Source organism: Martes martes (genome assembly GCF_963455335.1).
Source record: "Martes martes genome assembly, chromosome: 4".
NCBI classification, from domain to species: domain Eukaryota; kingdom Metazoa; phylum Chordata; class Mammalia; order Carnivora; family Mustelidae; genus Martes; species Martes martes.
In genome coordinates this window covers 82,058,704-82,077,006 of record NC_137891.1, presented here as the reverse complement: position 1 = coordinate 82,077,006, position 18,303 = coordinate 82,058,704, and the positions used below count along the sequence as shown (strand labels likewise).

At 38.9% G+C, this 18,303-nt stretch overlaps 1 protein-coding gene across 1 annotated transcript; it reads right to left on the bottom strand.

The window, feature by feature from the left end:
* Positions 1-13,153: 13,153 nt before the first annotated feature.
* SNAI2 (snail family transcriptional repressor 2) lies at positions 13,154-16,911 on the bottom strand. Its single transcript, XM_080801299.1, has 3 exons — positions 16,662-16,911; positions 15,325-15,870; positions 13,154-14,430 (listed from the first exon to the last, which is right to left on the bottom strand). The coding sequence occupies exons 1-3, from the start codon at positions 16,738-16,740 to the stop codon at positions 14,249-14,251; spliced, it is 807 nt and encodes a 268-aa protein (XP_080657425.1). The 5' UTR covers positions 16,741-16,911; the 3' UTR covers positions 13,154-14,248.
* Positions 16,912-18,303: the final 1,392 nt, after the last annotated feature.

Here is an 18,303-nt window from a genome sequence, read left to right as displayed (position 1 = left end):
AGAAGTAATTTATACTTCCTTATATTCATACATATTACATAAATGCATTACATAGAGGGTGAAATTTTCAAAGCTCTTACCAAACACATTGGATGGTGAAGAACTTTTAGAATACTTTAGTGGTTTGTAAGTCTGAGGAACATCATTTTTACTTTTTCAGCTTTCTGCATTATTCTGGGTGAGACACTGAAGCTATGGGCATACTATCTATATATCTTAATCTGTTATGATAACATCGTTGATTCTCTGATCATACCCATCTTAGGTGATTTTCTGTTTAATGGTGACAGGGGGTCAGCGAGAGACTGATAGCGAGGGAATGCTTCTTTCCAATAGACAAAGATAAAATAATGTTTCCTCAGGTAACCAGTACATTTTTATCTTTCACTTGAGTATTGGTATATGTAGATTTAAAGCCAGTTTCACCTTTAAGGAAAAAAAAATACATTGAGCTCCATTCTGTGCAACACTGTGCCATGTGCTTGTCATAGATTTGTGCATTATCTTTGCCTCCACCTGGACTCAGGAAGTATCCCCACTGTACACAAGATGAGACTGAGCACAGCTCTCCTCACTGATAACATAGATGGTAAAACTGCACCTTGAATCCTGGTCAACCTGATTGGAGTCTTCACACTACACTCTGTGCTGACATAAAAGACCTGAATGGACTGTGGCTTCATTGATTAGTTATTTTAAAAAAAGAAAATCATACATATTTTTATTGTCCACCATTATTTCAAATAGTCCAACAGCAATTTTTGTAGGACAAACAAAAATGCAGGCCCCTCTTGTTGAAGATTTGAAATTGGGGAAAAAAAAAAAAAAGGAAGAAGAAGAGTAGCTGCCTTTAAAATCAATCAGGACACCTCCATGGAAAATTACCTGGGCTGTTTCATGGTTGGCAGGAGCAGAGGAGGGAGCTGGCATCCCCTGAAGAGGCACACGCCCGGCCTAGGTCCGGCCAGCACCCACTGGCAAGAGCTCAGCCCTGGAGTTGTCAGGATTTTCCTAAATTGTAAAAATCTAAAAGTTACATTTTAGAATCATCTTTTCTTCTAATTCTTTTTTTATTGCCTTCTTATTGCCTCAGGAAAGCAATAACACAAAAGATCCTTTTACATATTTTGATTTAAAATGCAGAATCCAAAAGGGGGCTTGTCTAGCTATGTTCATGGAGGAAAAACGGTAGGTGATCGGTGTTCATGTGGCAAGTAAGAGCCCTATTATAGCAAACAGATTTGTTGATTTTTAGCTTACAAATTCAAGAAAGTGATTTCAAAATTCCTAATATATTAAGAAAATTGTCTGGATTCTCACCCAATTTAATTTATAAAGAAATCATTATAACTATAGAAGTTATAATTTCTTTCTCTTTCATCACATAAAATAGTTTATCATTGTGCAGGGAAGCCCCCTCCTTTCACCACTCTGTATTTTATGGCATATCTCTCTAAACTCTTTTAAAGCTCCTGTGCTATAAACTAATTTGTTTAAGGAATCTATAAAGAATTTGGAAGCTTTAAAAAAGGTGCGTGCTCTTTCCTTTTACATTTTTTTCCACTAAGAAATCTTATTCAATACTTCTTTCCATTGCGCGGCTAATACAGTGATGGACTGGCAAGCAGTCCAATGCAATGAATAGTAGAGACAGAGAAGGGGCTCTAAACTTCTATACAACTTGTGATTTACAGCTCAGCTCATCATTAACCATGACAGCTGAGTCTCAGGCCCCCACCCCAATCTCCCATGGCTGTCATTCTGCCCTTCTCAGAGTGTTGTCCACAGACCTCCTGCAGCAGCCTCACCTCAACCATGTTAGAAGTGCAAAGTCTTAGACCCACTACAAACCTTCTAATCCAGAAACTCTGAGGGTGGGACCCAACAATTTGTGTTTTAACCAAGCTTCTAGCTGATTCTGACTCTCTGAAGTTTGAGAGCCACTGATGCAAGTGCATCCTTGCACCATTGTTTTCTTTTCCCCTCACCCATGCCCTCTGGAACCTCCCTTCTTGCTCTCTGGCGGCACCAAGACTGCATCCATCCACATAATCCTGGCTGTCAGAGGGAGTGAGATGGGCTAGGCTTCTCTGTTTCTGCTTTTGTCTTCAGAACACAAGAAGGCTGGAAGAGTCTCTAGTCCCTGCTTGGCTAAGGTGGATCAAGGGCACAATCCTCATTCTTGCTGCAGTAGACAGATGGGAAGGGGACCTTTAGTCACTGATGCTTCAGTGGAGAACTAGTTGTGTGTTGTTGGCCTGTACTCAGAAGAATGTCTATATGTGCATATATATAACTTATAATTATGACCAGTTTTCCCCTAAACATGAGCAAACCCCTGAAACACACTGGAAAGTCACGTTGGCAAAAGAGCAGAAACACGTAGCTCCATGAGCAAACAGATACCACAGGTGTAACACTGCCTACCGCCTTTAGGTCAGCTCACAGTGCTCTACCCTATGTAGGCTCAGTGTGGCTAGATCTCCTAGTAAACATCCAGAAAGGTGGTTACCATGTCCAAGTAAAGCACCACATGAAGGAGGACTAAGCTAATTGAACTTGATAGGTGGCCACATTGAAAAGGAAGTCTACACTAGTCCAATGTTGACACTTAGATGCTAAAGTGCTGATTTATGGCATTTTGTACTGTATTTCTCCCAAGACCTTACCTTGTTTCTTACCTATTTTTTGTGTGTGTGTGAATTCCTGCTGAATTCCCTTTATTATATTCTAAGACTTCACTTCATTTAGATTTTGTACACTTAGGATGTAGTGATCTCCATCTTATTTTATTTTAATAAACATGATTTTAAAATAAGCTCACATTATAAAATAAGAGAATACAATCTGATTGGTACATTGTCAATAATGTGAAATAATTTCACCAAATTGTACTATAAGAAATAGGGCAATCTTTCAATAACACTTAAGTAAAATGACACTCAATTTAGTAATCTACCATCCCTTTATTGAATTTTGAATAACTTTAACTATTATAAAATAAAAACACTTAAAAGAGAGGGAGGGGTCCTGATCATCTCACCCAAGCTCACTCAAAGGTGGCAGTTCTACACTGGGAGAGGCCCAGGTTACAATCCCCTCCTCTCCTCCACCCCTGTGCTCTGCCCATAAAGCAAGAGTGTCACTCTGAGAAATTGAATCACTGTCCTCACCACCTACTATGGAGCAGCAGTTCAGAGATTTTGTCCAGGGGGACAGGCAAGCCATAAGAACAAAGAACTTCCAAGTTCTGCCCATGACTTTATTAGAAACAGAATGTAGGGGAGCTCAAGCCTAAAGACACTTTCAAAGGCAATAGATTTTGGTGGTAAGCAATTAATAGGAGACTGGTAGCTTCATAAGAGCAATAAGCTAAGATAAACGAGTTAGTTTACCAGAGAGAACCACAGAAAAATGTAGGCATGAGGAACTCACCTGGTGTAGGAACAAACCTCAAAGACTGATTGGACAAACCATCCTTGAAAAGCAGACCTGTATTTAAACTGTGGAAAAGTTTATGTCCTAGGACTTTGTTGTAAGCAATAGAACAATCATGCAGCAATTAGTGGAGAGTAACATATGAGTTTGATACAAGCAAAATAAGACAACTACAAAAGAATTGAGGAAACAAGATAGTCAAGGAGAGCCCTGCCAAAGCCGTGTGCCCGTGCCCAGGCCTGCACACTTAAAGGAGCAACATCAGAGGCTTCACACATGCACACGTGCACACACACACACAGACACACACACAGAGAAAGAGAGAGAGAGAGAGAGAGAGAGGTTACTTGTCATCAATTCAGAGCAAATAATTTTCTTCTAAGAATTCCTATTTGTAACTTTGCAGGAATAATATTAATAAATAATAAGTTGTTAAAATGACACAAAAAATTAAAGAATTATAGGAAAAAAAATACATCAAATAACTCTCACTTGGCAAAATGTTAAATAGTTTTAAAGATAATAGTTCAGGAAAAGCCTAAGCACCTTGCTCACCCGAGGTAGCCAAAGACATCCCTGAGAGAAGCCCGTGAGGTGTTCAGGTAGGAACATCCCCACAACAAGAGAAGCCCCAGATCCTGAGGGGTGATGGAGGGGAGGAACCAGAGACCTCTCAGCAGTGAACCCCAACCCCACCACCCTCATGGTCAGTCTCATAAGTGTGAGTAGTCCTTTTAGTTCAGAGTAAAATTGCATCTTTAAGCTTCTCTGCAGAGACAAGGGAAAAGACTCCTTGGTGTAAGTGGACGGGAAAGAGCCAGTATCCATTTCTGGGCCCTCCAAAAGTGGGTGAGGATTGACCAAGTTTGGAGAAGTACTTAGAAAATTAGAGTAGAGGAAAATTGTCCAGAATAGATCACCTCCTGGGTCACAAATCAGGTCTCAACTGGTACCAAAAGATTGGGATCATTCCCTGCATATTTTCAGACCACAATGCTCTGAAACTAGAACTCAATCACAAGAGGAAACTTGGAAAGAACCCAAAAACATGGATGCTAAAGAGAATCCTACTAAAGAATGAATGGGTCAACCAGAAAATTAAAGAATAATTGAAAAAATTCATGGAAACAAATGATAATGAAAACACAACTGTTCAAAATTTGTGGGGCACAGCAAAGGCAGTCCTGAGAGGAAAATATATCGCGGTACAAGCCTTTCTCAAGAAACAAGAAAGGTCTCAAATACACAACCTAACCCTACACCTAAAGGAGCTGGAGAAAGAACAACAAAGAAAGCCTAAACCTAGCAGGAGAAGAGAAATAATAAAGATCAGAGCAGAAATCAAGGAAATAGAAACCAAAAACAAAACAAAACAATAGAACAAATCAACAAAACTAGAAGCTAATTTTTTGAAAGAATTAATAACATTGATAAACCCCTGGCCAGACTTATAAAAAAGAAAAGAGAAAGGACCCAAATAAATAAAATCATGAATGAAAGAGCACAGATCACAACCAACACCAAAGAAATACAAACAATTTTAAGAACATATTATAAGCAACTATATGCCAGCAAATTTGACAATCTGGAAGAATTGGATGCATTCCTAAAACATATAAACTACCAAAACTGAACCAGAAAGAAATAGAAAACCTGAATAGACCCATAACCAGTAAGGAAATCGAAGCAGTCATCAAGAGTCTCCAAACAAACAAGAGCCCAGGGCCAGATGGCTTCCCAGGGAAATTCTACCAAGCATTTAAAAAAGAATTAATTCCTATCCTCCTGAAACTGTTCGAAAAAATAGAAATGGAAGGAAAACTTCCAAACTCATTTTATGAGACCACCATCACCTTGATCCCAAAACCAGACAAAGACCCCATCAAAAAAGAGAATTACAGACCAATATCTTTGATGAACACAGATGGGAAAATTCTCACCAAAATACTAGCCAATAGGATCCAACAGTACATTAAAAGGATTATTCACCACGACCAAGTGGGATTTATTCCAGGGCTGCAAGGTTGGTTCAACATCTGCAAATCAATCAATGTGATACAATACATTAATAAAAGAAAGAACAAGAACCATATGATACTCTCAATAGATGCATTTGACAAAGTACAGCATCGTTTCTGGATCAAAACTCTTCAAAGTGTGGGGGTGGAGAGTACATACCTCAATATCATCAAAGCCATCTATGAAAAACCCACAGTGAATATAATTCTCAATGGAGAAAAGTTGAGAGCTTTTCCGCTGATGTCAGGAACATGGCGGGCATGTCCATTATCACCACTGCTATTCAAATAGTACTAGAAGTCCTAGCCTCAGCAATCAGACAACAAAAAGAAATTAAAGGTATCCAAATCAGCAAAGAAGAAGTCAAACTATCACTCTGCAGATGATATGATACTTTATGTGGAAAACCCAAAATACTCCACTCCAAATATGCTAGAACTTGTACAGGAATTCTGTGAAGTGTCAGGCTATAAAATCAATGTACAGAAATCAGTTTCATTTCTTTACACCAACAATAAAACAGAAGAAAGAGAAATTAAGGGGTCAATTCCATTTACAATTGCACCCAAAACCATAAAATGCCTAGGAATAAACCTAACCAAAAAGTCAAAGAGTCTGTACTCAGAAAACTATAAAGTACTCATGAAATAAATTGAGGAGGGCACAAAGAAATGGAAAACTGTTCCATGCTCATGGATTGGAAGAACAAATATTGTGAAAATGTCTATGCTACCTAAAGCAATCTACAGATTTAACACAATCCCTATCAAAATACCATCTTTCTTTTTTTTTCAAAGAAATAGAACAAATAATCCTAAAATTTATATGGAACCAGAAAAGACCTCAAATAGCTGGAGGAATGTTGGAAAAGAAAGCCAAAGTTGGTGGCATCACAATTCCAGACTTCAAGCTCTATTACAAAGCTGTCATCATCAAGACAGTATGGTACTGGCACAAAAACAGACACAAAGATCAGCAGAACAGAACAGAGAGCTCAGAAATAGACCCTCAACCCTATGGTCAACTAATTTTTGACAAAGCAGGAAAGAATGTCCAATGGGAAAAAAGTCTCTTCAACAAATGTTGTTGGGAAATTTGGACAGCCACATGCAGAAAAATGAAACTGGACCATTTCCTCATACCATACACAAAAATAGACTCCAAATGAATGAAAGACCTCAATGTGAGAAAGGAATCCATCAAAATCCTTGAGGAGAACACAGGCAGTAACCTCTTTGACCTCAGCCTCAGCAACTTCTTCCTAGAAACATCGCCAAAGGCAAGGGAAGCAAGGGCAAAAATGAACTATTGGGACTTCATCAAGATCAAAAGCTCTTGCACAGCAAAGGAAACAGTCAACAAAACCAAAAGACAACTGACAGAATGGGAGAAGATACTTGCAAACAACATATCAGATTAAGGGCTAGTATCCAAAATCTATAACGAACTTATCAAACTCAACACCCAAAGAACAAAGAATCCAATCAAGAAATGGGCAGAGGACATGAACAGACATTTCTGCAAAGAAGACATCCAGATGGCCAACAGACACATGAAAAAGTGTCCATATCACTCGGCATCAGGGAAATTCAAATCAAAACCACAATGAGATACCACCTCACACCAGTCAGAATGGCTAAAATTAACAATTCAGGAAAAGAGATGCTGTTGAGGATGCAGAGAAAGGGGAACCCTCCTACACTGTTGGTGGGAATGCAAGCTGGTGCAACCACTCTGGAAAACAGCATGAAGGCTCCTCAAAAAGTTGAAAATAGAGCTGCCCTAAGACCCAGGCAATTGCACTGCTGGGTATTTACCCTAATGATACAAATGTAGTGATCCGAAGGGGCACATGCACCCGAATGTTTATAGCAGCAATGTCCACAATAGCCGAACTATGGAAAGAACCTAGATGTCCATCAACAGATGAATGGATAAAGAAGATGTCACACACACACACACACACACACACACACACACACACACACACACACACAGGAATACTATGCAGCCATCAAAAAGAATGAAATCTTTCCATTTGCGATGAGGTGGATGGAACTAGAGGGTATTATGCTGACTGAAATAAGTCAATCAGAGAAAGACAATTATCATTTGATCTCCCTGATATGAGGAAGTGGAGAGGCAAAGTGGTGGGCTTGGGGGGTAGGGAAGGAAAAAATGAAACGAGATGGGATCAGGAAGACAAACCATAAGAGACTCTTAACCTCACACACACAAAAAAGCTGAGGGTTGCCTGGGGGAGAGGGGTAGGGAGAGTGTGGTTGGGTTATGGACATTGGGGAAGATATGTGCTATGGTGAGTGCTGTGATATGTTAATAAAAAAATTTAAAAAAAATTAAATAAAAGAAAATTGGAGTAGAGATATGAAAACCAAAGCATGACCAGGTCAGCTTGTTAGGTAGATCAGGGATTAGGGTATCAGGTGACTTGTAGGGATCAGAGAGGTGCAGAGAAAAGGAAGCTGGCTTTGGTAGAAGTCTGTCTTGTCCTGTCTCCTCCTGCCCCTGCCTTCACCTAGGCAGAGTTGGAGTGTAGGCATATTCCAGACCCCACCTGCTGACTAATCTGTCTGCAGAATACTGCTGCCCTCTGGACATTTTGGTTTGTTTCAGATGAGGAACTCAGGTTGGGTGGGAAAAGCATGGGGCTAGGAGTGAAGCTTGAGGTTAGAGCTTAGTTAGTTAAAGTGAGATGCAAGGATCAGCAGCATGGACATCCCCCCGGGAGCTGGCTAGAATTGCAGGCTCTCACAACTCTCTCCAGACCCACCAAACCAAGATGTCAACAAGACCCACAGGTGATCCTGTGCACACTGAGTCTCAGCAAGCCTGGGGCCATGACAGGATCTCAGATCCTGTAGGTCAAGGATACCGCATATGCTAAAGCTGATAGCCACGTTCACTGTCCTTTCTGACAAATCTAAGGCAAAGTCTTAATATGGGAAATCTTTAAACCTCTATACATGTGATGGATAAGTAGGCAGACACGTTGGAATTCACAGAAAATATAATTGCCACGCATTTTTTTGTAAGGGAATGTCACAATTTTATTCAATCCAGTTATGTCCTTTCCTCTCCTTAAATTAAATATTGCTACCCCCTAAGTGTGTAGTAGAAGAAGTAGAATAAGTGGTGCTCCTTATCTGGCATGGGGAGTAAATTCTGGCCCCAGAGTGAATTTACAGAGAGACACCCCCATTTCAACTGCTAAAATCGGTGTATGACTGGTTCATGTCTCTGGCCATTGTCTACAAAAACTGCTTAGTGATAATTTAAAGGGCCTCACAGTTTTCTCTGCAAATGTCCAAAAGAACTGGCTGAATGGCTTAAACCGACTGTCCTAACCAGAGGAGCTTAATTAAATGAGCCAGTACAGAAAATATATAAATGTCCCATCTTATATTCACAGCAGCTCTCCCACTCACTGCTATAAATACCTCACCAGTCCCTTTGGAGTTTGTGGACATGGATATGCTGCCGTTTCCTTTGCTAATCTCTCATTGTTTGGGGGTCTGGCTAAGTGCCACAACGGAAAAGTTGCCATGCTTGTTGCTTTTTTACATGCATGCTTTCCACAAAGTAATTATTACTTCCTGGAGGGCTGAGGGGCTAACTAAATCTAACTTTAGCCAGAGATTTACTCCTATGGTTGCAGATTCTCTACATTTACTACTAAAAATTAGATGAAAGTTTTTTCCCTCCTATGTGTCCATCTCAGGTATAGGGGATACTTTTGTACTTCATCTGCTTCTAATGAGATTCTCGACGAGAATGAGAGACAAGTCATCTTTTTTGAGAGTTGTTACTTCCCTAGATGACAGAACACTCATTCTCAAATTAGTTTTGCTCAAAATGTTTCTCGTATCTAAAGTAGGAACATTTTCTTGGATGTGGCTCTTAGCCAGGGAAGCCTTAGACTTTTCAAAATTATAATTGCCTCATTACACCAGAGTGTCCACGTTTTAGTGGTGAAAGAAATGACTGTTTAGCTTGGAAGACTTTTTAGGCCAGGAAGATAAAAGCCTGGGTGAGGAGTGTGTGTGTGTGAGGGAGTAACAGTGGCCTTCAGAAGATGAAGTGTTAATGTACAGAGGATGGAGACCAGCTGCTTTTCATCTCCACAGAGAGCAGACCAGAGGAAATGGGCTCCCAGGCACCAGGAGAACTTAGGGGGGCTGTAAGTGAACATGTCATGACAGGGAGCATCCATACTTGAGGAAATGGAGCCAACAGGATTTCTAGAAGGAAATTGGAATGGCCTTGAAGATGGTTGTATGTAACTGCATAATTCCTGAATAATGATAGTTCCTAAATTCACCCTTAAAATATTTAATTTCAGGGCACATTATCATTGTCCTTTTCAGCAACTCTTCCAACATGCCTACAACTTATAAATCACCATGCTGAGTGTAGTTTAGCCGCCTCTCCACTCTCTTGGTGCAGTGGAAGAAGTAGGGTCTTTGGAGCCAGAAGAATCTGGGTTTGATTTCAATTTTGCAATTCACTGCCTTTCCTATCTTGGCTCCATTATCTCTGAGTTTAATATCTTTATCTGTAAAATACCAACTTCATAGATACATTTTTTCCCATTGAAGATGACATATGTAGGTTTCCTAATACAAGAGCTGGTGCACACTAAGCATTTGATGATAGCACTGGGTACCTGATATTATCTGCAAGGACTGTGTAGTACTTTATTGTGATACTATAGAGAATCTATTTCTATTTTACACTTAGGAAGGGCAGACACCGAGGGGTTAATTAAGTTGCATAAGGACATAAAGCCAATAAGTTGAAGGCAGTGATTCAGAGAACACATATGTTGCATTTATTTATTGTTTATTTTATTTTTTTGACACTTAAATATTTTATTACCAAAGAATGTGGGAAAATCCACCACTGCTGGTGGTTATATAAACTGCAGCAATATCTTCTCATATGTTGCATTTAAAAGCTGGTGCTCTTTTTACTAGACCACACTGTCTCATATTATAGGAAACAAATTGAGGATACTGAGAATGCTTATCAGCCTGTATGCTTATTATTAAAATCCAAAGTTTTCAAAGTTCAGGCTCTCAGAAGTCCTAACAAATCTGGCCCACATACACTGTACTTGCCCTCTTCACTTTTTTTTGGTGGGGGGGGGGGTGCGGGTAAGTTGTCATCACTATGTTAGGAGACATATTAGTAAATTTGCTTGGAGGATCTCTCAAAAACTATCAACACCCTTTTCATTAAAGGGGGATACATTGGATTTATTTTAGATCTGCAAGCTATTTTTCACTAATTTCTCTTATTTTATCCATTTTTTTCATTCAACAAACATTTGTTGATGTCTGTGTTCCAGATGATGTTTTGAGTACTGGGAATGTATTCTTGAACAATGTTCTGACTGGTGAAAAATAAGGGTATCAACAAAAAATTACAATGCGGTGAAATAAGTACTCTTTTATTTTTAAAGATTTTATTTATTATTTGTTTGACAGGCAGAGATCACAAGTAGGCAGAGAGGCAGGCAGAGAGAGAGAGAGGTAGAAGCAGGCTCCCTGCTGAGCAGAGAGCCCGATGTGGGACTCAATCCCAGGACCCTGAGATCATGACCTGAGCCGAAGGCAGAGGCTTAACCCACTGAGCCACTCAGGCGCCCGTTTTTTTTTTTGTTTTTTTTAAAGATTTTATTTATTATTTGTTTGACAGGCAGAGATCACAAGTAGGCAGAGAGGCAGGCAGAGAGAGAGAGAGGTAGAAATAAGTACTCTTTATAAATGACACAAAGCTCCCAGAAAGAGCAAATTTGGAAAAGTATTTCAGAGTCAGTAATATTTGAGCCAGGTCTTATGTGTTGCAGAAGAGCAGGTATCTAGTCGAAGACCTTGGTAAAAACACTAAAAGTGCTAAATGATTACTGAGCCATATTACAGAATATCTTCACGTCTCATGTACTGCATTTCAAACTCATGTTATCTTGATGAAAGTAAAATATTTTAAGGATGAATGAAGTTAGAATGGCAAGGATAAAGTGGAAATATATTATAACATTATTGTTACTAATTGTTCACTAAGAAATTAAATCAATGAACAGACTCTTTTAGAAAATGATCCGTTTTAATTTTTGGAGACCAAGAAATGATTTTCCTGTAGCTCTATACATGAGGGAAATGTGGGTAGATGTGGTTCCTGGGTTAGCTAAGCAGATAAATTTGAGAATGTTTAACTCACTCCCATTTGCCCTTGTAAGAAACTTCTACATATTAGGCGGCCTGGAAACTTATAGGCAATCACTTTTGTACTATATATACTATATACACTACATATATACTATATGTACAGTACATATATACTATATGTACTATACATATATACTATATGTACTATACATGTATACTATATGTACTATAAATAAATATATATATATATATTTTTAAAGTTTTTCCTTCTTTTAGTCAAATGTACACCTTTTATATGTTGGCCAAAAATTTAAATATAACATACAGTGGAATGTGTATGAACATTAAAGGAATAGTATTGGTATTTTAGGTCACTTACTAATGGTCTATAACTAATATCTTTGAGATACTAGTTCTGGCTTTTATTTGTATCACAAGGACATTAGAAGGGATAATAATAATTCTGCAAGCTCTGAGTATACAAGAAGTGCTTAATGTTAGCAGGAACTATCTTCATAGTGGGTTTGGAGTTTGGATTCAAATATTCAATAGTGACAATTGTTAATTGTCACTAGGGTTATAATGTTAGCATTTTTACATATGAGTTAGTATCCAAACATTTGGTAAACATGTGCTTGTATATAGAGTGGTTGCTCGTACTATATTTTATGAAGTGTATCTCGGGCTTGGGTGGGGGCTAGTTTATAAAACTGTAAATGGAAAACTTAACTTTGTATTATTTAGCCCTGCTCCCATCAAACCTATCCTTTCTTACATATCACTAAATTTTCTTTCCATGCCTTAATTTTCCAACTTGTGTAATTTCTCATAAATCCATTTTTCCTGATCTTTTCATGCAGATTTTCTATTTTTTCTCTTATATCTCATTAAGTGATATTTCTTTTAAAACTCATCAACTATGGGGCGCCTGGGTGGCCCAGTAGGTTAAGCCTCTGCCTTCGGCTCAGGTCATGATTCCAGGGTCCTGGGATCGAGCCCCGCATCAGGCTCTCTGCTCAGCTGGGAGCCTGCTTCCCCCTCTCTCTGCCTGCCTCTCTGCCTACTTGTGTCAAATAAATAAATAAAATCTTAAAAAAAAAAAAACCCTCCTCAACTATTCCAGGGTCTACGTGATAATCACTCATGAGTGATTATAATTTGATTGCATAGAGCAACCTAATAAAGTCATCATAAATAACAAGTTCTGAAAAGTATTCTTGAGTATTAATAATATATTTTAGCCCTCAGAAAGTGTAATTTTTTGTTAAATGTATATACTTAGAACTACTACTGTTGTGATCTTTTTGAATGTGACAATATTACCTTACGAGTAAAGAAAAAAATACTAGCACTATACTTTATTATAATCTAATAAATAAAAATGTTTGATGTTCATAAAAATGCTATTCACTTTTTCTCTTATTAAGAAAAAATTTCTTTGTATAGCACTTTAGTACTAATCATGAAGTAAGTCAAGTCTCCGAAAATAGTATGCAAACAATGGATTTTAAATCAAAAATGTTTATTGTAAAAAAGGACCTTTAAAAATTGTTTTCTTAAAAAAGAAACATTGATTTCACAAATCTTCAGGCTGTTTATAAGCATCAGCTATAGACAACATCTCACTTTCATACAAAACTCATTCAATCATATAAAAATAAACACAAATTTACATTGACTCATCACCTATACAATTACTTTAAAAAGGCACTTGGAAGGGTGCTGTATGAATTGCATTTGTCATATGCATTTAAAATAGTTTAAGTACATTACTGAGTTTCTAAGAACCCTTTCTTGCACTTATTCCCATCTTTAATTAATTTTAGAAAATCATTAAAAGTTCTTTTAAAAGGTAAGACGTAGAGCATGCACCAGGAATGTTCAAAGCTATTCCTTCCCTCCTCCCCCAAGGAGCATACTCTTTATTGGCAAAAACAAAAACAAAAACAAAAACAAAACACTCTCAATACATTCTCCTGTGTTTTGTTCCTGTTCTTTTTTTTTTCTCTTTCTCGGTCTCTCTCTTAAAAATACAGTTTAAAGCATTACAGGTAATCATAAAAGGCTTTAGTTCAACAATGATAACCAGACATCAGACATGTAATGAAGTAAACTTGAAATACTTTATAAGGCACCTGAGATAGCGTCTGGCAAATTCTCTTCCTATAGGAAATTCTATTACAAACTCTATTACAAAAGCAATACTGTTCTTTTCAGTTGAAATGATTTGGCAGCAATGTAAATCTTTGCATTCTTTCTTAGTGAGAAAAGATGCAATGTGCTTTTTGCTTCATCTTTTGAAGAGAAAGATTCTTGTCTTTTATCCTCTCAATCTAGTTGTCAGTAAATATATAGTAATTTCAAACTTCACATGGAAAGGATTAACTTTGAACACATGGATTTCGTGCTCTTGCAGCTTTTAGTGTGTGTGTGTGTCTGCATGCGCCTGTTTGTGTTTGTGTGTGTGTGTGTGTGTGTGCGTGCGCGCCTATACACATTATCTGGTCGGTAAGCACAAGAGAAAATGCCTTTGGACTTTTATTTGTCATTTGGAGTCGGAGTGAAGAAATGCATTCTGTTCGAGTAAACATTGATTGCGTAACTCAGTGTGCTACACAGCAGCCAGATTCCTCATGTTTGTGCAGAAGAGACATTCTGGAGAAGGTTTTGGAGCAGTTTTTGCACTGGTATTTCTTTACATCCGAGTGGGTCTGCAGATGAGCCCTCAGATTTGACCTGTCTGCAAATGCTCTGTTGCAGTGAGGGCAAGAAAAAGGCTTCTCCCCTGGGGGTGGGGGTGGGGGTTGGGAAAGAAAGACAGTCAGTGTTTTTAGAGGAAACATAAAGTCAGATAAAGTTATTGTGAATAACAATCACATTTTGTCAAAAAAAAAAACTTGATTAAAATTCCCCATAACAGATACTTATTTTCATATCTGGCCCTTTAAGATAAATTTGAATATTGCATTAAAAAATCACACCAAGAATATTGTTACTGCTGCCACTCATGCAGAAATATTTCATGTAGTTCTAGGACTTTCACTTATTAAAGCTTTCTGCTTCAGCAGGTGCAGCTAATGTTGAGCTCCTCCCAACATTTCCTAATATTTCCCCTTTTCCCTCCTTCTGTATTATGACTAAGGTTGGATAAATGCCTTGGCTCCCTGCAGGATGATTTTGTGCTAGGAATAAAATATTCAGTAGCAAAAAACAAAAGATAATAAAACAACAGAGAGTAAATTCAGTTCTAACTCTCTAACTTGCTATGGGGTGATAGATACCGCGGCAAGAATGTAACCAACAGAAAACTATAGGTAAACCCTTCACATATCTCCAAACCAGCGATGAAGATAGCAACATTTGTGTTTGCTGAATATTGGGAGCAGTTTCACAGAACACACATTCAAGTACATCTTTCCTGATTTTCTAACTGATCTTTGAGACCAAACTTTCTGACTCTACTTTCCAAAGTCTAAATGCTGTTTGCAGTCTCTGGAGCAGAGGTTGTTAACAAGAAATGGAGCACTCTGTTCTAACAAATTTTTGAGTCATCAGGAAGTAGCTATAAATGATCATCCATCATTAAAAACACTGTGCCACTACTTAATGCAAATTTAACAGGCAGCCCAGAGCTTCATTCTATCAGATAGTCACATTCCTGTCTACGTTTTTCTCTTACCAGTGTGAGTTCTAATGTGTCCTTGAAGTAACCAGGGTCTCGAAAACGCCTTGCCACAGATCTTGCAGACACAGGGTAAAGTGTGGGTCCGAATGTGCATCTTAAGGGCGCCCAGGCTCACATATTCCTTGTCACAGTATTTACAGCTGAAAGATTTCCTAGACTGGGCGTCACAGTGCAACTGCTTATGTTTGGCCAGCCCAGAAAAAGTTGAATAGGTTTTATTGCATAAATTGCACTGAAACTTTTCAGCTTCAATGGCATGGGGGTCTGAAAGCTTGGATTGTAGTCTTTCCTCTTCATCACTAATGGGGCTTTCTGAGCCACTGTGGTCCTTGGACGAGGTGTCAGATGGAGGAGGGGGACTCACTCTCCCCAAGGATGAGGGGTATCCAGAAAGAGGAGAGAGGCCATTGGGTAGTGGGGAGTGGAATGGAGCTGCTGTAGTCCACACGGTAATGGGGCTGTATGCTCCCGAGCTGAGGATCTCTGGTTGTGGTATGACAGGCATGGGGTAACTCTCATAGAGATATGGGGAAATAATCACTAGTGGAAAGAAAAGGAAAGGAAAGAAGATTAAGGTAAAAAAAATAACTTTGAAAACACACTAAGGAGCTACTTTGCAACACCCACACACAGGACTTTATAATGAAGTAAATAGACTCATTTAGGAAAGACATAGGCATTGGCAAAACATTCGTTTCCACCCTTGCTGCTAAATAGTTATTGTGCTTTAATGCATATCTATGCCTCCTGCATACATAGTGTGACAGGAGCTGTAACATGTTGTGCAGTGAAGGAGTGCAGCCAAGTGGGTGCCTTCACAGTCTGCACTGAGGAGGAAAAATTTATATATTATTTTAAAGATACAAAAAAAAAGTTGTTTTCCATTTTATGCATGGGTTATTTGCAGGTTCTTTGTGAGTACAAAGATATGTGTAGATCAAGCTGCTTTCTGAAGGAAAGGAGACTTATTACATGAAAAAAGCAGTAACTCAACATTTACGTATTGTGTTACTCATCCTCCATGTACTCATTATGCATGTATATACAAGCTTTAGAAAATGAAGTTGCAAGAGTTGAATGAAGTTTTCCTTGTCAGTTAGGAGCTCTAAAAGTTTTGAATTAAAACTTAACCGAAATTCTCAAAATAATCTGAACTCTCTTTTGGGACACTGTTTGAAAGGAAAACAACTTTGTCTTTGGTTCTTTTGTAATCATATTTGAGTTGTAACACGTATCAGTAGATTTATAGATATACAGAGAGATGAATAGGTAGATAGATAGAGATAATTTCCTTTTTAAAATTTTATTTATTTATTTATTTATTTTTTTACCTGTGTGTGTGTCCAGTTCGCTGTAGTTAGGCTTTTTGGAGGCGTTGAAATGCTTCTTGACCAGGAAAGAGCGTGGCATCTTGCCGGCGAGTCCGGCGGGCGCCCGGCGCGGATAACGGTCCGGCGGGAGGACGCGGCCGGTCCCTAGAGCATCGCGGCCGGCGGGGCTCGGGCTGGGGCCGCGCTCAGGTGCGGCAGGCGGACGGGCCGGCGCCTCTGAAGTCGCCTGGCTTCTTTACGAACTGAGCCCGTTTTGGCTGGGAGGGTTTTTTTTTCCTCTCTTTTGCAAGAAGGATCCAATCACAGAGGAGAGGTTCGGATTTCAGCTCCTCCCTCTGGGACAGCTGTGAACAGAGGAAGAATCTGTTGTCAGACTAAATTATTCTGGTTCAAAATGGGCTGTTCTTCGGGATTTCAGTGGAGAGGAAAAAAAAAAAGTGCTTAAGTATTTTCAAGAGAGGTAATTTTACTTCTTTAGCTTGCCAGTTATTCGTGCTCTCAGAGAGCTAGATAAGTCCTAGGAAGTGTGATTTCTAAGCGGGCCTGGCTTCCAGATGTCGGGTAAAGCAAACGCAATGGGACAAAATGTTCGCTGAGGAAGGAAAGGGTGTCCTGCAAGATCCCAGGTCAGCCTCTGGTATTAATGAGAGCCTATATTTGGAAGTGGCATTCGGAGAGGTTTTACTTGTGCAGGGACTGAACAATTAACTCTCGGCTTTTGAAAAAGGTAGGTAGCAGCGTCAAGACAAAAGCCCCTGTGAGTGAGGAGGGCGCCCTCACAGTGGGGGCTTCCCTGGTCTGCAAAAGAGGCTGAGCCACATGCCGTGAGTGTTCTGAATGCTGGGAATGCACTTCATGTCTTTAAAGGCTCAGCAAAGCCAGAGGCCGCACTTCCTCGTGGAAATTAAGTAATCATGTCACCATATTAGCTATGGTGGCTTGAAAGAAATGCTTTGTAGCCCATGAAAGACGTGCTTATTGGAAGAACTGGGACACAACAAAGAAAGAACGCTACACAGAGAGAGGGGACAGTATGTAAACTGTCATTAAGAACCATGGAAAATGCATCTGTGTGTGTGTGTGTGTGTGTGTGTGTGTGTATGATGTTTTATATATATAACAATATGTGTGTGTGTGTATATATATATATATATATATATATATGAAATGAATGGGCCTTAGAGACAATTATTTCATCTCAAATATTTATCTGCTTTTATATGGTACTGTTTTCTTCAGTATAAGGTCATCAAAATTCATCTCGGTATCTGCCAGTTTCCTGGGTTGTATATTTAAAGAAAGGATGCCATTATGTCTACTGCCTGGTTAACGTTCTAAGGAGCTAGTCTAGTAACCAGCAAACATACTTTGATTTTTTTTTTTGTATATGGTATTAAATTTAAAAATCCTCCAAGGTGGGTAATTTTAAAAGTAAAATTTCAATCATATTTCCAAGCATCTCATACCATTACAGATTTTTCTCCCTACTTTTTGCTTAAAGACCAAGGAAAGAACAAATTGTGACAAGCACCCTCCTCTTGTTTCTAACAGGTGCTGGAAGAAAAAAGTGAAAAAGAAAATAATAGTGGTGAAGTCAAGACTTGTAAGAGGAAAATGCATTGTCAGGCTGCATAACTTCTTA